The sequence below is a fragment of the Abrus precatorius genome, unplaced genomic scaffold (genome assembly GCF_003935025.1).
Source record: "Abrus precatorius isolate BTA unplaced genomic scaffold, Abrus_2018 Scaffold10, whole genome shotgun sequence".
NCBI classification, from domain to species: Eukaryota; Viridiplantae; Streptophyta; class Magnoliopsida; order Fabales; family Fabaceae; genus Abrus; species Abrus precatorius.
Window position 1 is genome coordinate 28,918,852 of NW_020874292.1, and position 23,305 is coordinate 28,942,156.

At 32.3% G+C, this 23,305-nt stretch overlaps 2 protein-coding genes across 7 annotated transcripts; one reads left to right on the forward strand and one right to left on the reverse strand.

The window, feature by feature from the left end:
* Positions 1-460: 460 nt before the first annotated feature.
* On the forward strand, positions 461-13,337 carry LOC113852894 (protein ROOT HAIR DEFECTIVE 3 homolog 2). 2 transcript variants are annotated; one of them, XM_027483292.1, is made up of 23 exons: positions 685-835; positions 1,271-1,337; positions 1,470-1,572; positions 2,610-2,680; positions 3,251-3,314; positions 3,401-3,466; positions 3,551-3,598; positions 3,681-3,743; positions 3,836-3,892; positions 4,123-4,281; positions 4,359-4,427; positions 4,508-4,599; positions 5,569-5,647; positions 6,956-7,121; positions 8,488-8,612; positions 8,710-8,972; positions 9,883-9,979; positions 10,086-10,259; positions 10,341-10,445; positions 12,000-12,094; positions 12,213-12,309; positions 12,702-12,803; positions 12,837-13,221. In XM_027483292.1, exons 1-23 carry the CDS (start codon positions 685-687, stop codon positions 13,014-13,016), a joined length of 2,493 nt encoding a protein of 830 aa, XP_027339093.1. In that variant the 3' UTR covers positions 13,017-13,221. The 2 variants fall into 2 exon arrangements, with proteins under 2 accessions (XP_027339092.1, XP_027339093.1); XM_027483291.1 differs by having other exon boundaries at positions 461-835; positions 12,702-13,337.
* Positions 13,338-13,691: 354 nt separating this feature from the next.
* On the reverse strand, positions 13,692-21,748 carry LOC113871298 (CBBY-like protein). Of its 5 annotated transcripts, none has more exons than XR_003505794.1 (13): positions 21,430-21,748; positions 21,286-21,335; positions 21,143-21,206; positions 20,891-20,939; positions 20,696-20,764; positions 19,672-19,733; positions 17,684-17,764; positions 16,839-16,993; positions 16,651-16,735; positions 14,589-14,732; positions 14,298-14,418; positions 14,137-14,209; positions 13,698-13,995 (listed from the first exon to the last, which is right to left on the reverse strand). XR_003505794.1 is itself a non-coding variant. In XM_027508330.1 (12 exons), exons 1-11 carry the CDS (start codon positions 21,669-21,671, stop codon positions 14,301-14,303), a joined length of 1,119 nt encoding a protein of 372 aa, XP_027364131.1. In that variant the 5' UTR covers positions 21,672-21,718; the 3' UTR covers positions 13,751-14,209; positions 14,298-14,300. The 5 variants fall into 5 exon arrangements, 2 of the variants coding, with proteins under 2 accessions (XP_027364131.1, XP_027364146.1); XR_003505790.1 differs by having other exon boundaries at positions 13,859-13,995; positions 14,112-14,214; positions 21,430-21,717; XM_027508330.1 differs by having other exon boundaries at positions 13,751-14,209; positions 21,430-21,718.
* Between the last annotated feature and the right edge of the window lie 1,557 nt (positions 21,749-23,305).

Sequence of the window (23,305 nt, forward strand, 5' to 3'; positions counted from 1 at the left end):
AATTTTATAATTTATTTTAATAAAATTTTTAAGTTAAAATTATTAAAAATGTTAGTTTTAACTTATTTATTTAAGAATATTATTAAATTTACAGTATAAATGAATTTAAATATATTACTGATATATTTTTATATTATCAATTAATTAAATATAAATTTTAAATTAATGATTAAAAATCAATAATTTTTGCAGTAATACATTATCTGTTATTAAATAACAGTATATGATTAACAATTAAAATTGAGTTATTTATTTATTTATTTTTAACTTTAAACTTTAATATGAGAGATAAATAACTAAAAATAGTAAATTTCTTTATTATAAAATATATACTATAATTTTAATAGAATTAATGTGTATTTTTTACTAAAATTAAAGATAAATGATTAATAATAAATAAAAAATTATTATATTTTTATAATTTTAATGTATATATATTTATTTATTTAACCTGACCTCTAAGATTAGCTAGGGGGACTCGAGCAGCACGTGTAGCTGGAAGCACGTCAAAACAGAATCAACCAAGACTGTATTACTTCCTCCTTTCTCTTTTTTTTTTTCTCTCTCAACAACACCTGAGTCAGTGGCATAGACCACAATCAAAGAATCTACACCCAAAGCAAAACAAATCAAATCAGATTTAACCTTTGCACCGACTCACTTCAATTCAACTTCGCCGCGGGCATGGCCAACGATGATTGCTGCGCCACTCAACTCATTGACGGCAACGGCGATTTCAACGTGGCGGGTCTCGACAACTTCATCAAGACCGTTAATCTCGCTTCTCGTGGCCTTTCCTATGCCGTAGTTGCTATCATGGGACCTCAAAGTAGCGGTAAATGTCTTTCTCCTTCAATCATTCAATTTGATTACATCCAAGTTGGGTTAGGGATAATATTTTGTTGCTTGAGTTTGGATAGATGAGTTCAATTGTATTTTCTTAGCTTCTGTCTCCTCTGAAGTAGGATTTAGTGGTAATCATTTCAGTGAACAGTAGAAAAAATCAGTTAGGTTTAGATTTGGTTGATTAATTAGTTGAGATAGTAGACTCGGATTAGAAACGAGGTCTCGTACAAAGAGAAAGAGAAACTGCTAACAGCTTAGAAATTAAATAACTCTTATTGTTTTATTCACTCTTGATTGGTTGTCCGTTTCTAATATTACAGTTTTAATGAGATATGTGCAGATTGTTTTGGCACTCTTTTTTTTTTTTTTTTTTTCTATATGAACACATGTGATTCTAATGTTACGCCTTTCTTGTGGACGACAGGGAAGAGTACGTTGATGAATCATCTTTTCCACACAACTTTCAGGGAGATGGATGCCTTCAGGGGAAGGTTTGTTTTTGAAATCACTGAGCTATCGTTTTGGGAGAGAAAGGAAAAAGAGAAGAAAAGATGAAACACAAGTGTTTTCTTCATTTTTTTCCTATCATCATGAATAAGTAATTGAGTATTATGTTGTCGCAGATCTCAAACGACCAGGGGCATTTGGATAGCCAAATGTATGGGGATTGAGCCATGCACAATTGCTATGGATTTAGAGGGTACTGATGGAAGGGAAAGGGGCGAGGTACTCAATTTTGTATCGAAGTTTGTTTTTCTTTCCATTTTCTAATATTTTTTTACACTAGTGGTATTTGTCTATGTATAAATCCTGTTGTGAATGTTCAGTTGCAGTTTGGTGATCTAATAGTAATTTTAGACTGCATTTGAAGCATCTGATAAGATTTATCCGATAGTGTAAGAAAATAATGTAATTTCTTAATTTGTGTTTGGTGTTGACATAGTAGAGTCAAATCTGATCAACTCTATTGATCCTATTATAATAGGATAACTCTATCATCTTATGAGTGCTACAATAACACTTGATATTGTGTTTTTACTATTCTATCCTTTTTCTTTCTTGTACCCTTGGCATGTCTTATGAACATCAACTCCCATCTCCCTCACCTAGTAGTGTGCCATTACTTGTGCCACCACTCTCCAACCACCACCTCTGGTTGACTAATTGCTAGAGGCTTTTCACCTCTATCTTACATACTCCTTTATAGAAAACTTCTTAAGGTCCTTACTTCAAATGGGATTTATATTTGGTAAAAATTTCAGTGTTGGAGACTTTGGTGAATTGCAGTCCTTCTTGATCTTATTCAATCCTCCCCACTTCTCTTCCAATTTTCGTAGGGGGATTTGTACTTCAGATTATTTGGGATGTTTTCTTGCAAATTCCTTTTTGTAGTTTCTTTTTCCTCCAACTGCTAAAGGTTATTTTTGACTAATTTATTTGGAAATTCATAGCTAATTTTTAATTTTTCCTATCATGTAAGATGCTTCCTTTTACTGTTCTGTTTATAAATGAAAATTTTACTCCACTATTAGCCACATCAATACACAGACTAGTTGAAATTTTGAATTGTATGCTATCATTGCCCCTTAAAATCAGGCTATGGCTTCATTTTTACTGATAAATCTGTTTGCATGTCCATTTGTTTGTATTGATGTGCATAGTTTACCTATTGTATGTTATTGGGCTGTTCTCTTTCTTTGTATGTACATCAGAACTCACTGTTGTCTTATTTTCATTTCCTTTTTTTTTAATATAACTCCCAGGATGATACTACTTTTGAGAAACAGAGTGCCCTTTTTGCTTTGGCTGTATCAGATATTGTTCTGATAAACATGTAAGTTTCTAGGTCTAGATTATTGTTTTATAATTGATTGAATGAATCAGATTCTGAGGGGGTGATCCTTGAGGTAAGGCATTATGCTTGACTATTTAAAAGTTTTTTTTGGCAACTTTACACCCAACATTTTTGTGCACTCCTTAGAAACTACATTGCTTAACAAAAGTCCTGTTGGAATTGCAAATCTTTCGGTCTAACTTGATGTAATGCCTGTTTAGTAACTTATGTTTTAAGATAATCTATTAATCTAGCTTATCATCATCTACCTGACACTTGGGAATTAGGATCGTTAACATACATTGCTTGTCAATGAGTGTAGTAGGGAAGATAACGTAGTATACTTTGTAATAATAGGTGCAAAAGATGATAATTTATGTACTTGTTTTTTTTCTGTAGCTGTGTCCTCTGAAATCTTTTCCCTCCTTACTTTGGAGTAAAACTAATAATTGGATTTAACCAGAATGTAAAATGAACTTTGTTTTGTGGTTTGTGGGAGCTAACAGTAGACTTATGCCAACAAACTTTATCCATTTTGGACAATTATTGAAAACTTTATTTTATTCACAGGTGGTGTCATGATATTGGCCGAGAACAAGCAGCCAATAAACCTCTCTTAAAAACAGTTTTTCAGGTAGTTTGCATCCATGAATGCCTTTGGTAATTTGGTTCGGTTTCAATATTTGAGGTTTCACACTTTGATATTTCTTGTATTTGTAGGTCATGATGCGTTTATTCAGTCCACGTAAAACAACATTGCTTTTTGTTATACGTGATAAAACAAAGGTCTAGAACACTTGTTCCTTTCTTAGAGTGCACCTTTTTGTTCTATATTACTATTCAACACTTAATCATATTTCTGCTGTGCAGACCCCACTTGAACATTTGGAGCCTATTCTAAGGGAAGATATTCAGAAGGTGTGATTTCCACTCAATTTCTTTTACTGTGGTTTCTTGTTTTTCTTCATCGTCAGTTATTAACATGATATAAATTCCTTAGATTTGGGATAATGTTCGAAAACCCGAAGCTCATCAACATACTCCTCTTAGTGAATTTTTTAATGTAAGAAGATCTATCTATCTCCCCTTTTCACCTGCCTTTTTAACTGTTTATGTGTATATTATGGCATATGATTAATGAATTTTCAAATGAAGGTAGAGGTTACTGCTTTGTCAAGCTACGAGGGCAAGGAGGATAAATTCAAAGAGGAGGTACCATTTCATGAAATAGGGCATCACTTCTAGGAGTTTTTGTTGGGATAGTATTGATTTCAAATTTCTATTGCTTTCAGACCTGGTTCTTCTCATTGAGAGTTTTTTGTGTATAAATATTTATTTAAATAGCAAAATTTGGGAAACTTTTGTATGGAACCTCTTCCATTTTGGGTTCCTTCCTTATCTCGGCTATGGTGTAGATCATAGTGTTACATTTTCTGATACAGGTTGCTGAATTACGGCAGCGTTTTTTCCATTCTATAGCACCTGGAGGTCTTGCTGGTGATCGGCGTGGCGTTGTGCCTGCTTCTGCCTTTTCTATTAGTGCACAGCAAATATGGAAAGTCATTCGAGAAAACAAGGATCTTGATCTTCCAGCTCACAAGGTTTCTTATTAGCTTTTTTTGGAATGTGACAATGGTTTGGTTTTCTTACCAATTTTCCATCTCAAATGATTTAATAGGTAATGGTTGCAACTGTGCGCTGTGAAGAGATTGCTAATGAAAAGCTTAGCCATCTACGCTCCAATGAGGTGCTCATCCATTTCTCCTGTAGTGTGAGTTCCATCACTTATTTTTAAAATTGGTCATGACATGAATGAATTTGGCTTAGAATTGGTTGGAATTGGAGGAAGCTGTCCAAATAGGTCCAGTGCGAGGTTTTGGGGAAAAGCTGAGTTCAATTATTGATGCCTACCTTTCTCAGTAAGTTCCAAATGCTGGTGGACTTTTATTTAAGTTTCAAGATAAATTTATGTTCATTAACTACTCGATTTGCTGTTTAATTTTTTGAATCAATCAAAATTTTCTTACTCCTATAGCTCCTGTGTATGCCTGAGTCATTGAAGAGGTGTAATAATTTTTTGAATTAAATTAGGATGCATTTTCTTTTTTGGTTTACACAGGAGGTCTTCACTGCTTTGTTTTTTCTCATGACATAAGATTGTTGAAAGAGAATAGTATTAAGAGTGATTTTGTCAGTTGATAATTGCTTTAAAGATAAATGTTTGAATAGTAGCACTCCTAATTAAAAAAGGAAAGAACAGCTTGGTTGACAGCCATCTATGTGCGTTTGTCCTTGGAAAGTGACAAGAATACAACTTATTGTTCAAACCTAAAGATTTTGTTAACAAGGGTATCACATATGCGCATGCACACTTATTGTATGACTCCTCTAGTCTTTTTTATGAAGCATTTTAAACTAAATTACATAAATCAATAAAATTAGGTAAAGTTAGTTTATTTTCTTTATTTTTTTAAAATATTATATCATGAAAATTTTACCTTTATTTAATATCATTGAATTAATCCTATTATTAAAATTTACCCTTATTGATTTTAATTTAGGTTTCAATTAACTTACATAAAGCTTTAGAAATTGCATTTCTACACACATGTATATAAAGCTTATCAGATGTTCTTTTTTTCAATCTTCATGATCTTTTGATTAATCAATTTTATTTGATTTTTTTTAAATCAATTTATCAAAATTGTATTTGTTAAGTAAAAACTTAAAATAGCTATGCATTTTTTTACTCACTTTTTTTTTCTACCCATCTGTGCAATGCAAAGGGAATACTTGTAGTTAGTTTTCCATATCAGCTTTAGATTATTTAATTGTCTTCTGAAATTTGAATTTTTTTTTCAAATGCTAATAGTATCTGCTTTCAATAGATATGATGAGGAGGCAATCTTCTTTGATGAAGCTGTGAGAAATGCAAAACGAAAGCAATTGGAATCGAGGGCTTTAGATGTAAGGCTGCTGACTGCCTTTTTATGATTTTATTAATAAAATTTGAAGTATGGAACTTTGATAAATCAGCCATGTGCTGAGACATAATGGGAGAATTAGGTATCTTTTGGAAATACAATATTGAAGACAGCCAAAGAGGCTTCAAAATGCAATGCATATCATAAATAAGACTCCTTGAAAACAAGCCTTGATCTGAGCGCCAAAGAGGCTCTAAACCAAATCCTGCCCAGTGGTCAATGTTAGGCAAATGGATGATGATGCCCTTGAAAGCCTGGGTCTTCTACTTCGACTGAATAATCTCCACTGTCACAATTTTGGAATTCTTTGGAAAACCTAGCAAATCATGAGAAATTCTCCATTCTAGAATGTATCCAAATTTGACCAAAAACTGCAAACAGATTGGTCCAAGGTTACTCAACAGTATAAGAATAAATGGGTCACTGTTTGCTGAACTAGATTTTCACTTAACACACACAACAGGAAAAGAGTTGTGTGGGGCCTAGTAGCCTATGAATATGCATCATTTCATTTGTATTAACGTGACTGAGTACCACTGTCCAAACAAAAGATTTGAGATTGGGAGTTTTAGTTTTCCAAATGTGCTTGTGAAGAAGAAACCTGCTGAAGTTTTATAAAGAACCTGGTAGAAAACATTCTAGGAGAAATATAAGAAATCTATTTGAGGAAATTGAAAGGAATCAAATAATTACTCTATTGCGGGCTTCATTCATAGTAGTTTTTTAAATCAGAATCTACACTTTCTATAATGAATTTTACGACCTTTAGTTGGTTTGATTCATTCTTCAAAATTTTAAAGATCCTTTTTTTTTTTATGCTCTTTCTCCCTCACCATCTTTATATATGTACATGTGTGTATATGTGCACGCGCACACAAATATATTTAAGTGTTGAGGATCTGATGTTTTAAGACTATACTTTCATTGATTTCTAGTATTTATATAGCAGCCAAGCCATGGAAATTGGATTCTTAAACATTATTCTACAGCATTTGTATCAAAGTATTCTCTACAAGTGTTCAATATTGTTTAATATAACAGTTCATCAATTGTAAAGCTAAAATATTATCCCAATCCTTATATTTTAATTCAGCTCTGCTCTGATTCTGTATCCAAATGTTCCAACTGTACATCAACCATAATGCAGCAATATTCTGTTCTAGTGCACTTGCTTATTGATCAGAAACTATAAAGTAGCAAAAAACTACCAAAGACTGTACTGAAGAATTATTGATAAGGACTGTGCATAAAATTCTTGTAATTCTTTTTTTTTCTTTTGTTAACTTTTCAGTTTGTGTATCCTGCATATACAACATTGCTAGGGCATCTACGCTCTAAAGCTCTAGAAGATTTTAAGACTAAGCTGGAACAATCGCTAAACAATGGAGAAGGGTTTGCTTCATCTGTTCGCATGTTGACTCAGTCTATTATGCTCGAGTTTGACAAAGCAACTGCTGGTAATACTCTGATAGGATTCTTCTTCATAGCATGTCCATTGTCACCTGTAACTTTATATGCATGTTTAAGAATTACTTGATAATTGGGGTTCCAATGCCAATGCTAGCTTGAGTCTCCATTTGCCTATTGAGTTTACATTAGGTGTCATCCAGTCATTCCTGCCTTTATTGTTTTAATTTCCCAGTTCAGATTTATATGGATATTTAAATTGAAGAAAATTGGTGAGAATCACTACCATTTTGTAGCATCCAATTCTGCAAAGTTAACATGATCTCAACTCCCAAGTCATTGTGTGTTGAAAAGAAATATGCAAAATCTATTGAATATAATAATCAATCTTTCTTTCAGTCCGTAATTTAATCAAGGGCGATTATGTGGTGAATATCAAGGGGAAAATAAAATATTGCTTCTGAGAATGCATATTACTATGATACTGTGTGTTTATTATATTAATTGAAGGATTTTGGTTTTGCTTATCTAACCAATATTTGTCGAGAGAGTATTTTAAATACGACTTATATTTCAAAGGGTAGAGAGTTGTAGGAAATTAGTGCCTCAGAGGATGCATAGCACTATGAGACTTGCTCCTGTTATTTTCTGTTATAGGTGTTATATTTGTTCTTATAAATAAAAGGAAAGAAAGAACTTTGTTTACAGTTGGCTTGTGGCCTGTCTACATTTCAGGATCCATCTTGTAAGCCCATCCTTCGGAATATGTTTCTCTTAGAATAATGTGCAGTTCATGTATCACTTGTTAATGAATTTGTGCATCACATGTTAGATGGCATGTTTTCTTAGGAATAGTATTTAGGAGTAGCATCCATTCACTCTTTGCGCAGGAAATAATCACTTAAGCTATTAAGAATCTAAGTATATATATTGATGCTCGGCAGAACCCAGGTACAATACAATCAATCAATTTCAGTTGAGCAATATTCATTCTCTCTCTCCCTCTAATTCAACAGTTTCTATTTGCTTGCTTTAGAGGCACATTTTCTCTCTTGTATGGATTTACTTAAAACAGTATCAGAATTTCTTGTTTGTCATCATGTAAAATGTTTTTACAATATTCTCACTCCTACTTGGTGGTTGTTTAATTGATACAAACCAAGAACAGAATTGGGGAAAAGAGAAGTTTTTTTTTAATATAATTGACTGAACACAAAATAGGACAGAGATCTCTCCTCCAAGCCCCATCACAAAGGATTTCTCCTTTCACAAAGAGCAAAGCTCAATCTTCAAAATTATACAAGATAAAATAAATCCTTTCTTCTTACATTCTCTTATTTATTTAACTCACTAACCCCTTGAATATCCTAATTAATTGTCCTAATTCTTGACATCAATAATATTTGCGCTTTACAGATGCTGCTATAAGACATGCTAATTGGGGTGCTTCAAAAGTGCGAGACAAACTTCTTCGTGATATTGATTCACATGCTTCATCAGTGTGCAATGCAAAATTATCTGGGATAACAACTAATTTTGAGGTAATATATAATGGTGATTTATTGGTCGATCTGGGTTATGTTTTATTAATTCCTGTTTTATTTCTATCAGCCACTAATGTAGAAGCATATTTTGCAGAAAAAATTGGCCAAGGCATTGAATGATCCTGTGGAGTCTCTCTTTGAAGCAGGTGGAAAGGACACCTGGCTTTCAATAAGAGAACTACTTAAACGTGAAACTGCAGCTGCTGTATCAGAATTTTCAGCTTCCATTACGGGTTTTGAGTTGGATGAAGAAACAGTTGAAAGAATGCAGCAAAGCTTAAGAGACTATGCAAGAAAAGTGGTGGAAAATAAAGCAAGAGAAGAAGCTGGAAAGATTATGATACGCATGAAAGATAGGTAATTTCATTTAAAGATATCTCTAGTCCTTTATTTTTGTGAAATTTGGTTTGTATTGTATAACATGTATAAAAACTGATTGATTATTGAAGTTTTGGAACTCAGTTGTTGTTAGGATTTGTAGTCATTGATTCTTTTGTTAGGGTAGAATGCCAGAGTTTTTGTTGAGATCTCATATTGACTATGGATATGGCCAAATTATAGTTTTTGTTGAGATCTCATATTACCTCATGAGTTAGTTTTTGGAATTGAGTTAGGCCTACTCCAGATTCATGAGTTTTCAAGCAGAAGTTTATGTTACTGTCTAATGTATACTTTCCTAGTTTTCCTTTATTAGACATGCAGAGAGACAGAAATTTTCATTCATCTGATTAAAAGCAGTAGAGAAAAACATAAGAGAGACCTTGCTTTCAAGGGCTTTACTGAAATTTTGGTTTTTGATAGAGCCCAACATTTAATTCATGTGGTCGATCCCATCAAATATCCAAATGTGATAAGGCTTGGTTACTGTTGTTGTTAGCTATTTCCATAGGGTTCATGTGGGGTAGATGAAATGGAGGAGTGCTTTGGGTGTTATCTGTGGCAAAAAGGTACCACTCAAGCTTAAAGCAAAATTTTACTATAGGTAAAACCATTAAGAAAGATTTAAAGGACTGTAGTTTATTTATAAACATGATTTAAAATAGAACATTGTAGCACTGTTGAATCTGTGTAGCTGACCCAAGTTAGTTGCAAAAGGCTTGGTTGTTGTCGGTTGTTTACTTGTTTCCGTTGATTTTGTTTTGGAGGAAGCCCTTTACTGAATTTCGTACAGTTTTGTTCTGTTATGATAAAAGAAAATAAACTATTCCTGATCGATGTTATTTTTGGATTAATTTGGTGGCTTAATGGTTTCTGTAATAATTTTCAGGTTCTCTACAGTGTTCAACCATGATAATGATTCACTCCCTAGGGTTTGGACAGGGAAGGAGGATATTAGAGCTATTACAAGGGATGCTCACTCTGCGGTAATTGATACGATAGCAAATTCAATGAACTTTTAGCTTAAAATTTTATTGGAAATTATTCCGTTTTGTAGCACCATGTAAAATAACTTCTTTTCTCATGTATCAGGCACTGAAGCTTCTATCAGATATGGCTGCTATACGCTTGGATGAGAAGCCAGATCATATTGAAAGTGTACTTTATTCATCTCTCATAGATAAAACTGGTACTGCAACATCATCCCACTATATAAGCAGTAGAGAAGCTTCTGTTGATGCACTGGCTTCAAGCACATGGGAGGAGGTAGTATATAGTGATATTTGTGGTTCTCATGTTAATATTGTAGTCAAAATTATTATATTTGAGAATCTCTATGAATTGTAGGTTGCCCCAGAAACTGTTATTATCTCTCCAGTGCAGTGCAAGGCTTTGTGGAGACAATTCCGGGGAGAAACTGAGTATACAATTACACAAGCTATTTCTGCTCAGGTAAAATGATTAGATTATATTTTTGTCTACTTATTCTCTTGCTTGTTATTAATTAAGTTTTTCTGCAGTTTTAGCCAGCTTCTCTTCTGTATATGTTAGAGATATAACTATAAGCCATTCATGTGCCTTATCCTGACAACTTAGGCTCTTAGGCTTTTTGGATAATTGGTCTTTGACATGGTATTAGAGCCTCTACGATCATGTGGTTAGGACTTAGGAGTTCGATACAGACATAGTGACATACCATTCCCATTTTTTAAAAAATATAGCTAAATTTCAATGCAAAGTAGAGTGGGCATATGCATTTCCATGCTTCAAGTCCAAAAGGCTCTTGCCTGAGGGGGTGTGGTATAGATCTAGAACCATTCATGTGCTTTAACCTAAATATTTCACGGTGTTGGTTCTTGACATAATACAAAAATGAAATTCTCAGTTAGTTCTATAAAGTTGGTAGGTTATCAAGTATTGCCACCTAATTGCTCATGTTTTTGGTTGACGTTGAAACCTATATAATTATATGTTGTGTGTGTATGAATTGAGAAAGAGGAACTGATTGGAAGGGGGATGGATGTCAATGAATATGCAATTCACAACCTTGTATAACATGATTTTTAGGTGGAGAGGATAAATCTCTATAAAGATAAACAGATACGTTAGTTATAGGTGTTAAATTCATAATTGATGTTCAATTGTTTTTTTTCTATTCTAAGGCTATACTTAATGCCTTCAGAATCCAGGAAACCTTGTAATTTTTCAAGGCTAAGACAAATATGTGTTTGTACATTATATATGAAAATTTTGACACTGAAATACAATAAATGTAACATTCAATACGGATGTGAGACATGCGAATCCAATAAGGAAATAACCATTCAAACCATGACTCTCAAGGCTGGGGGATTCTTGCAGACAGCCTTGCATGCTGGATTGATTGAAAATTTCCATCAACAACTTATGTTGAAGAACTAGTAATAGTTATATAAATACTTTTATATACTTTCTAAATAAAATTTTCTATGGATAAATAACTGTTAGTGATGTTAATTGTATTGTCTGTCTTGAGCAATGTTTGAAAACCATACTAAGATCATAGTTGTTAATAGCGCACTATAGCAGCGGTATCGCGGCGGGTGCGGCCATTGGTTGCCACATCGTGGGGGGTTTGGCATGTCACGGCAGGTGCAGGCGTTCACAGCCAAAACAAGGAGACGTTCGCGTGATTTAGGGAATAGAAAGAAACCCTATTCTATTTTTTTATAAAACGCACCGTTTAGATTATTTGTTGCTGTTGCCTGGTTTTATCAAACTTCAGTTAGTCCATTTCCATGATAAAACCAGTTTGCTGATAGTATTTCTTGCTAGGATTTATGGGAATGGTGTAAGCTCAGAGAGTTTTTTTTTTTTTTTTTACTACCTATTTTCCCCTTTTTTTTATCTACCTGCAGATTCTATGAAAATGTCATTCTTGTCCTTTCTCTTTGCCTTGACACTTAGTTAACTCCAGGCATACTAACAAAGGTGCTATTTCCTTTTCCTTTTTTGGTGTGGATTCAGGAGGCCTACAAGCGGAGTAACAATTGGTTACCTCCTCCATGGGCAATAATGGCAATGATCGTACTTGGTTTTAATGAATTTATGATGCTTCTAAAGTAAATATCACTTTCTAAAATCTTTAGCTTTGAATTTATTTATTCTTTTTGTTCTGTTTCATCGGATCCTTTTTCCTTCAGCTTGCTAATTACATTTGCTGACTTATTTGTGGAACAGAAATCCTCTCTATCTGATGATTATATTTGTTGCTTATCTAATTGGAAAGGCCATTTGGGTACAAATGGACATAGCCGGAGAGCTTCGACATGGCACTGTGAGTATTAGTTGACTTTTTTCTTTTACTCATCTTTCCCTGCAGTTGGATGGTCAAAATTCTGTGGTCGTTTCTATCCAAGTGAATGACTCTTGTGATCATGCTTGTGCACGCACACGCGCTATTTAGAGCCATATATAAATTTCTGCTAATTAAAAAATTACACTACATTCTACAAGGAAAAATTTCTGCTATTCACTATATATTATATAAATTTAATGGGTTGGATTTACTTGTTCAAAAAATCTTATTTGCCTTGGTTGGCTTTGTTTTTTTAGAAGTTAATTGTAAAAGAAGCAATGATAAATATAAGAGATGATTGAATGATGTCAGCTACAAAGGTGACTAGCGCTGTCTAATTTGTGTATACTTTGTGCCTATGTTGTTTGCAGCTGCCCGGACTACTATCCATTTCATCGAAGTTTCTTCCGACAGTTATGAACCTCATTAAACATCTTGCTGAAGAAGCTCAGGGAAATCCAACACCTGAACAAGCTCAGGGAAATCCAACACCTGAACGAACAGAGCCACAAAGTTCAGCTCCTCAGATATTCAGAAATCAACTGCAAAATCCTGATCTAGTATCAAGCTCAGTCTCCAATTCGGCTGTATCAAGTGTTGGTTCATCTGGTGGTGATAATGAGTGCTCAACCACAAACTTGTCTCAGAGGCGAAGAACAAACGTTCCAGAAGCTGAATTTTCATGACAATTTAATTTGAAGGCGGTTGGCATCAGAATAGAATATGCACCAGTTAGGGTGTTTTCCCAGATCAGTTTTGTATTATTGTTCTACATCTATATTTTGCTGCTCTTATTTACTGTCTGATTATATGAAGGACCCCTATTTGGGTTCTACTACTACAAAATATTACCTGTCAAATAGTGATGGAGTAACAATGTTACGAACTAATTTCCCTTAAAAATTAGCAACTATAAAATGTTTTGGTTGCTTATTGTCGTCTTTTTATTTCTTGTCACGCTGTCGTCGTTTTATTGACACATGAAATTGACTCTTATGAGAATTCATTTACGTAGCAAGGGATCACTTTATTTTCTCGTAACGTTAAGGGTTGTATATAAGAAATTAGGGGGATCAAGATAGTACAATTACAAAACTAGAGTACCAAAACTGTGATTAAGGCAATTTTAAGTTTTTTTTTTATTTAAAAGAACTGCATATTTGCGGGATTTGTACAGGATAGTCCTAGAACTACTGTGGTCTACCATTGACAACTGTTTTATTTATATTTTATCTTGAAATTGAATTTGAATCTTCACCTACCTCCATCATTTGAGAAGATTCTAATAAATATTTTACGAACAAAAGGAGAACTTTAATATTGTTAAATTGTCAATTACAAGACCATAAAAATGGGGCGAAGACCAATAATGCAATAATTAGGGCGGCTTCACTATGGGTAACATACAAAATTCAAATTAGCTCTACAAATGTTAATTATAATAAACGACAAACCACTAACAGTCCCACGGGACATTTCTCACTCGTCAAGGTGCCCCTTTTAGCGTTAAGAAAAGAAATACATTATCATCTTGTCTCTCTACACTCTGAAGTTCCATTCAGATAAAAAGCATTACATCAGACGTATTACAATTATATTTACCTAGCAACTGCAGTGAGAGCTTCTCCACAGCCACAATAAAAACAAGATTGGTCTTTCCCTATGCTGTTGGGAGAGATGACAGATCATGCAATTTAAAAAATTAAAAACCACATGTATTAGTATAATCCGTCTAATCCTACATTTCCAGATTTATAACATGAAATGATGTAATCGTATACCAGCAAACATTTTATCTGAAAATACCTATCTTAAACTCCCTTTCTAAAGGCCCATTCCCAGTAAACTTCTTGGGAAAGGTAGAGTGATATACAGCACTCTGCACAGGAAAATTAGTATTGCAAACCTTTTAGCATCATCACAAGTACATTTTCTCTTGCAAAACATGGAAAAGCTGAGAAAATTACCATTCAGTCCTTTGGTTGTTTATTCTGGAATAGATTGCTTAATTTTGAAATTGTAAGATCTGCACCTCCAAATCCATCCATTGTAGCGTTTGCCAATGGGAACTCAGCTCTAGATGTCAAACTGCACGAACATTTAAATATATGAAACAATTTTAAAATACAGAGTTTAAAAATAAAATAGAATATCTGGATAATTGATATTAAGCACCCTCCGATGAAATTAAGTAGCAGTGCAATTGTGTAAACTCAACCATTACATGTTCATTGAACTTCCAAGAACAAAGCAGTCACCTGCTTCGTAACACAACACATGGCATGCCCACCCGATTAGCTCCAGCAACCCCAGATTGGCTTCCTGCAACAAGTACACAGTTGCAGACAGGTAACCCTGCATATTCAGCTCCCGCACGAAGTGCAGCCACAATCTTATCCAGACTGGACAGATGATGAACAAGTTAAATGAAAATTGGCTATGCAATCCAAATCCAATTGATAAGATTAAGCAGTATGCTCCTAAGTTCATGTTTTCCAGGGATGATAAAAATATATTGTTTCAATAAAGCAATGAATTGCCACAAAAAAGGGTAATTCAATATACACACAAATCCCCTAGAGATTGTTTGGGAAGGGGGGAGGGGAAGGGATGGAGGTGACAAATTTTCTACTTTTAAAAATATATTTTAATTTGATTTTTTTAAAAAAAAATAGAGATATAAAATAATAGATTAACATAAACATAATGTATTAATCATTTATTTATTATCATAAATGGTATATAATTCTATTAATTTAAAAATAAAAATTTGTCATTTTTTCCCTTTCCCTCCAATAATTCCTTTTCAAAAAATTCGTGGAGTATGTTTGAAAAATAATTTTTGGAGAAGGAAAGAAATAAAAATTTCTAATTTTAAATTAAGAAAATTATATACCATTTATAAAAATAAAATCATGATTAATACATTAAATATATATATTAATATATCAATTTATATATTTTATTTTAAAAAAAATATTAATTTTAAATATATTTATTTAAAATAAAAATTTTGCCCTACCCTCCACTTCCATTTAACACCCCTTTTTCCCAAACAATCCCTTAGAGTTTAAGGAACTACACTTCTATAACCAACATTCAAAACTTCTGATTGAATAAACAAATCAATTATGGAGGGGGAAATCAAACACCAAAAAACTATAAAAGCTGGCAGAGCACAATGTTTACATAAATCTGAAGAACACTTTCTATCCATTGCCTCTAAATCTTTCCTTCAGATTTTCAGTTGCAATGTCCTTAGGTAGCATTTCCCCAGCTTTTGGGCTCCTCCTCTTAAAAGGAGAACTTGGGCCAAATACAATTTTAGAAAAGCTCTTAAAAAAAGGTCGTTTTTATTTTTAATGAATAGAAGCTAAAAAAATTGGAGTTTTTATAGAAGTTAAGAGGAGGACCTTCTACTTTTAAGGATAAGAAAAACCTAAAAAGGTTGGGCCAAACACTGTCTTAGTTATGTGGCTTGGCTCGTCTAATGTTATTTGTCAGCTATCAGTTATCACCAGTAAGTCTTGGGCATTATCACTTTGTGCAACCCTGTGAGACACAATTAAGTTTACTTAAAGGAATGACTGTTTTTCTTTTTAGCTTTAATTTGTTTTGGTGCCAAAAGTAATTTTGAATTTAATTTTTTCTTTTTATTATATATATTAGAATTTTTTTACACCGGTATAAGTCTATAAACACTTATACTCGATCTCTGAGCCTTTCACGATCTCTGAGCCTTTCATTTAATTTATATTTAACGAGTTATAATTTATTATTTTACTAATTATCAGATTTATACTAGTATGAGAAGATCCTTCCTTTATATATATATATATATATATATATATATATATATAAAATAAAAATACCATATTTTGTCTTTGAATTTTATATCCCATAAGTCTCTGACAAATCAAACATCAAACAAAAAGACAAATCCCAACTGCATTAGTAAACTAATTCAGGAATGTAAATTAAACAAAGCTTTTGATAAGAGGAACCAAAATTAGTAAATAGATAGATTAGGTATATATTAGTTTTAATAAACAAAAAAATAATTGAGTCAGAAAATTATTTCTTATAATTTCTTTGCTTGATTATGCCATACATGTTCATGCTTTTATATTGCTAATGGAATAAGAATCTTCGGAGAATCACAGTGTAAAAGCTAGTTATTGTAGTTGAAAAGCCTAAGGCCTTATAAACCTCACTAGAATAATAAACCTCTCCTATGAGCATGGATCCCTAATGTAATTCAAAAAGTACTGAGATTTTATTTTATTTTTTGTAAAAAATAATAGAGCCAAATGAACTAACCTTTCAGATGAGCTGGTGTCAATCTCAACGCTCAACTTTAGTGCAGATGCTACCTCCTTTGCTAACCTTTGTCTTTCTGCAGAAGCTGGCAAAAATGACAGAAACGAAAAGCCCCTTAGGAAACAACATTGTGCACTGAAAGTGCATGCATGAGGGGCACATACATAACCAATATCTCAAGTATATACCAGCTCTTTGGGCTTCCTTGGCAAGTTCTTCATCCAAACCAGACGCAATTACCTTTCCCGAGACAAGTTGTCCATATAAACTTTGCTCAACCTCATTATTCCCTACAACAATGACCTTTATGCTTCGATCATCACCAAGCTTTTCCATTATGGTCCTAAAAGTTTAATGAACACAAAGGAAAAGGAAGGAAATATTAGTGTGCTATTCCTCCAGGAAATAAAAAGTGGAAGCAGCAAAGAGCAAGGATCAGGCTAGTAAAGTGTGAACCTCAGGGCTCCTCAAATATTGAAATTTTTATATACCTAAAAGAATGTTCACTATATCAAAACAGAATGCTATTATTCACATTTGTACATGCAGTCATGTACCATGCAATTTCACTGAACTTAGTTCAGTCCTCAAATAAAGATTGTTATCTATAATTCTATAAGGAAAAACTGAAATGTTGAAAGAGAGAGAGAATACAATGATTGAATGGAAAGGTGTGCTAATTACAAGCTTTAGGCCGGAGCCCATAACCAATATATATTTACAAAGATTATCACACCACTAAATATTTCACAAATGGGACCACTTGAAGACCTAACAGTGCTATTAAAGTTAAAGCTTGAGTGTACATATGACATAATCCAATTTAGTGCCAAATAGACAAAACCCACACACCCCATCACCACCCACTACACCCAAAGAAAGCTTTTGTAAGCAAATCAGCAAGCTGGGCTTTTGAATGATCAAGAACATCTCTAGATAATGTCGCAAGAAATCATATTCCACTAACAATCATAAAATTATTCTACTTATTAACTTAGCACCATCGAAAAGCTTTGGAGCTAAATAGAAGCACCTGGCAATATTATCACCACTTTTATTGTAGGCTGTTAATATTACCACTGGAATTCCTTCATTATATGCGTCATCAATAAACCTGTCAATGGAGACATTACTCAAATGTTAAGGAATATAAAAAATTAAAGTTCCACAATCATTCAAGTTCCTGAATTTATGAACTATCCTGGAAACATTTAAATCTTTAAGAGAGTTAATATAAGCAACTGGAGCACAGATAGACAATGAAAACAATGAGAAACATAGTAAAATGCAACTTCTTTAAACTGAACTCCTTTAAAAAAGGAATAGAAGACTAACTACTAACTTTAAATCTCATCAAGAAAAAAAGGGAAAGTAAACATGAAATGTACACACGTATAGGGACTTGCGCAAGTAGCTTTAATTCATTGTGGCAAGCCTATCAATTTTGCTGCAAACCAAATTTAGTTCTAATCAGTAGACACCAAATTAAATTCTAAGGGGAAATGCCCCTAGACCAAAACTATTCTTATTCTTGGGTCCAGAACAAATCTTTCAACTAACAAATACTCCCTGTTCCTATTTAAAATGTGACAAAATTTGTCATTGACAAGAAGATAACAATGAAAAAACAGTATCACAAATCATAATCACATATATAGTTAACATATCCACTAGAATGACTAAGTGACTCAAACCCACAATGTGAAAGAATGTCATGGTATGATAATTTAATGGACATTTAAGTTTAAAGAGATTCATCTACTTAATTGATGAAAATCTTTCTTTTCTTGTTAAGAATCGTATGCATGTTAATAAAAACGTAACACAAAGATTCTCAAATGTCCATATAATTACTACATCTCAAAGAATGCATATAGACACATATTTAGCAGTCACAGCCACGTTTCTCTAGGTATCCACATGAACAATCTGCCAAAGTCTTTCACCATCACTATGTTGAATGCCACGAATGAGTATGACCACACACACTTAAGTTACAAATCAAATGCTCACTTATAAAAGGAAAAACCCTAATGAGTTAGTTTAATACTTGGTCTTATTAATCATGAATTTAGCCCAATTAGCGATTTTGTTCTTTTTTGCGACTCTAGATTCTTTTATTATTTAGTTTATGATATTTAAATATAAATATTTATATTTAATATCATAAATAACAAACGGTATTTAACAATACATCACTAATTTTAAATATCCAAACGTCATTAAATCAACATAATCTATTTATGTAATAGTATATAAATTATATGATCAGTTCTTTTGTTCTCATATCTAATTGATCATAAGGCATGAAATATGCGACTTGTAAGATTTAATTTTATTTTCTTGGCACCTGAACAAACTTTTTCAAATGAATATCTCAAATTTATTTTACCGAGTATAACAATTATTTTGTAGTTTGATTCTATCAACAGACCTTATAAATATTACTTTCATTATAAAATTTACAAATTTTATAATGACCACTCACATTTTTTCACATGATTTATTCTATATCTAACATTCAACTTTATGATTACCTTGTCACAAGTGATGTTGATGAGATTAAAACATAAAACCCATTATGTTGGTCAATCTAATGTATCAATACTCCTAATGTGTATCTGTTTAGAATTTTATATCTTATTTCCATGATTTGTAAAACTTGATCATCTATCCACTCACACGGTAGTCTCAACGCATTATATTATCCTAATAATAATACTTGACTAAAGATATTTTAAAAATTACTTGATATCATACAAAATTATATTTATTATTTTAGAACATCATTTTGTTATTATAGAAAGAGTTTAATTTAAAATACCTCATTTATTAAAATAACTTGTGATACAAATGGATATGTTCATAATGTAAAGACTTGCAGTGCATACACTAATACTCCTACCGGCACCAAAAAAAATAGATTCCCATGAAAAATAGCTCCTCATATGCAAAAAATAAAAAAGAAAAACACAGATGAGACATACAACTATGTTCAATGAATATGACGAGATAACTCACTTTTCAAGACCAGGTCGTAAAGGTTGACTTTTTGACATCACAAACTCTTCTAATGCCTTTTCCTGCCAATATATGATTAAATAGTTAAATAGGATTCTCTACAAATTCTCATAATCTTCTCAATACATGAAAAATGAAAAATCATTTAGGGAAGGATTTTTAGCTTAGTAGGCCATAGAATCTAATTCTTTAGGACTTCAAATCCCTTCCTCCAATTGGAATTCTCTTCCCATGTATATTTTCTTTTTACTTTTATTTTTGGAGAAGAGATGAGGATAATTTAGTCGCTGTAAATCTAAAAAGCAATGAAAAGGGAGCATATAATCATTTGGAAATCTGATAATTCTCATTTAAAGCATCCATTGACACAAAATCACATATGCACTAGGTAAAGCAATCTTATCCAGACAACAAAATTATTTTTTCTTTCAGAAAGTTTGTTGTTTTCAAAAGCCTCATAAATCTTTTGATCAAAATTTTTTTTGGCCCCAAAATAAGCTATCCAAATAGGTTAGCAGATAGGAGCTTCACCTTTCTAAATATGGAAAGCAAACATTTATTAGATAAGAGACTGTGAAAGGAGCCAAAAAGAAAATTTACATGTTCCAGAAGAGATCAAGAGAATTATAAGATTAGTTACATTTGTCAAATTTCACGGGTGAATTAAACAAAGCATACTTGGGGTTATACAAACATCAAAGAATTAATGACAATAAGATATTAGCAAGAATAATAAATAAGAATAAACCATTTCCTAGAACTCTTAAAGTTTCCGATTTTACTTGAAATTAGTAACTAATTCAATACTACATAAATTCGAATACAAGCATATGACCCACAAGAATAGAAAAATCTGAATTGGGACAGTTTCAGCTGAATTCTGAAGATTCTATGTTCTCATCAACAGCCCAGTCCTAGTTAACTAACTGCATTGAACATACTTTACACTCCCCATACACCGAAGTAAAATCACGCTATTTATTAGCAGCATACCATTCATCAAGATCAAGTGTAAGGACAAAACCTTTTCCTGCAAAACACTTTTCGCAAAAAGTCCCTTCTCATTAGTGGGTAATGAAGTCGGCCATCCAATCTGCATATTAAAGACAACCACAATAGAATACGGCTTAACCAATGCTATCAATGAAGAAAACAATTGAAAGTTACCAATAAGGTCACATTTTGGTCTCCTACTACAGACAAAAGATGAATAACTTACACGGTTGAAATACAGAAATACCATTTTTTCCTCATCTCCAGCACTTTTCCTATGAAGTTATTAGAAAATGGTTTACTAACAGGCATTCACGATATTAATTCGCAGTACTCAACATTGAAGACATTCCAACAATGAAATTCAATTCAATGCATTGATTCACACGAAGCCATGCGTGCCAAAGTCAACGCAATATTTCAATCACAAACACACGCATCTAATCCACTCCAACAATTAAACAAAAAACAAACACACCTCGAAAGATCTGAATAGACAGGTTCAGTCCAGTTTGCACAATCAAGGCCAAGCTTCTCAAACGCTGCGGTCGCATGAGGAAAATTACATCGCGCAACACGGAATCAGAAACGCAAAGCTGAAGGATGCAGAATGGATGATACCTTTATTGAAGGCGAGGCGATTCCCGAGGCGGTGCGCATCCATGAGAACCCTAACAGAAGAACAAAAAGAAGAGATAAAAAAGGCGAAAGAAAAGAGTGAGAAGCAGCGTATGGGAGAAGAGTTGAATTGAGTTGGAGAATGACCCGTCGACTTCGAGAATGACGGCGAAGTTTTGAGATGAGTTGTGGCGGTGGTTTGTGGATAAAGCGGCGATGGTGAGGCGCGAAGGAGATTTAGCGGGAAAAATGGATGTGGTGTTGTTGAGAGAGAGTGGAAGGTGAAGGTGTAAGCGAAAGGCATGGCATGGTGTGCGGGTGCCTGTGAGTGGGAGTTGGAGTGTGTGGGAATGGAGAATCGAAGATGCCACTGTTCTTGCCGTTGCCATTACAATTCGGTAGTTGCTATGTTTGCTCTATTTGACTCCGCTCGGTCTGATATTTTTCAGAGACTCTTATTGTTATTATTATAACCTGTGAACGATAAGAATTTATATATAATTTGTTTTTATTATTTATTATATACAAAAATATCGTTATTATTATCTTATATTTAAATTGTAAAGTATCGGTGTAATTATTTATTCACTTGTTTAATATTGTGCTTGGTTTAAGTTACAAAAATAATATCGACTTAAATATATGAAATGCATGTTCCTTTTACTTTCTTTGGCTAAAATAGAAAATTTTGAATATTCTTGACACCTGCTAAATTCTTAAATAATCGTAATTAGATATGCTACTGTCATTTTAACTAGGGATTTTGTATCCATATCAGCTAAAATTGGAAGTATTCATTTTAAAGGAATAATATTTCATGAGTTATTTCTTGAATATTTTCTTTGCATAATAAAAGAAATAAGATGATAATATAAAAAAAATCATATGATAAAAAAAATAAAAACAGAAAACTAATATAGTGAAAATTTATATTATTTGAATGAATAAAAATAAAAAATTATTTTATTTTATTTAAATAAGTAAAAAAAGTAAGTAGAAATAAATAAATAAATGTACACAGACACTTTCATTTGAGTAGAAGTTGATTCAAATCTTTATTAAAAAATGTTGTTATGGTCATAAAAGTTTGCAAGAAAATCAACGTATTAATTATAATTATTTAAAAAATTATTTAGTTTTGAGACAGAGCACGATAATAAAGTTTTTGTTGTCACACTTTTTCTAGTCCTCTTCCTCTCTTCGGCATTTGAACCTGAAAACATGGCAAGTTATATTCCAACAATCACCACAAAGAACGAAAATTCTGAAACATCTTTTAAAAAATATTTATTATTACTCTAAAATGTTTATTATTACTGCTTATTTTAATTTTTATTTAATTATTAGTAATATTTTTTTAATTAACTAACAAAAATGTTTTATATAAAAAATATTACTGTATAATTAATCATATATATTATTTAGCGTGTTAACATTTTATTAGTGTTTATTAACCATATTTAGATGCAGAGAATAAAATAAAAATTAAGAATTTATATGATATTTCTAAAATTTAAAAAAAAATTAATTTTAATTTCATGCTCATCTAATCATATTTATTTATTTATTCATAAAAATTAAAGAACTGGACAATCTTCATTTAATAAATTCATTATACCTTTTTACGACATTATTCACTTATTGTTTATATTGAATTTTAGATCTAAAACTTGAAACATTATTGTAATTTTTTTTATTTTAAGAATACTCCATCTTATTTAATCATAATAAACATTTTATATTCTATCTTAAGTTTGCTTTTCAAACATTCATGAATCTAGTTACCTATAAGGGGAAAGTATTTTTAAAAAAAATATTCCGATGCCTAAGTTAATGTAAGTGTGAGAGGAATTGCAAGAAAGAAGTGAATAGATGTAGCTTAAGTTTGGATGAACATTCCAGAGGAAACATATGCTTGTTTAGGAACTTGTATTTATTTTTATAATATGTGTGGAACCGCGTTTGGTACATAAGAACCGTTTATTCGTTTTGGTTTTTTTTTTAAAGTAACTTTTGTATCAAT

Excerpts from the sequence above, each read along its gene's own strand:
- LOC113852894 (XM_027483291.1), top strand. The coding sequence starts at position 685 with ATGGCCAACGATGATTGCTGCGCCACTCAACTCATTGACGGCAACGGC. Across the intron at positions 3,893-4,122 it reads AGGATAAATTCAAAGAGGAG|GTTGCTGAATTACGGCAGCG; the intron begins GTACCATTTCAT and ends TTTCTGATACAG. Across the intron at positions 10,446-11,999 it reads CACAAGCTATTTCTGCTCAG|GAGGCCTACAAGCGGAGTAA; the intron begins GTAAAATGATTA and ends GTGTGGATTCAG.
- LOC113871298 (XM_027508330.1), bottom strand. The coding sequence starts at position 21,671 with ATGGCAACGGCAAGAACAGTGGCATCTTCGATTCTCCATTCCCACACA. Across the intron at positions 21,336-21,429 it reads GTCATTCTCGAAGTCGACGG|GGTTCTCATGGATGCGCACC; the intron begins GTCATTCTCCAA and ends TTCTTCTGTTAG. Across the intron at positions 20,765-20,890 it reads TATTTCTGTATTTCAACCGT|ATTGGATGGCCGACTTCATT; the intron begins GTAAGTTATTCA and ends TTTAATATGCAG.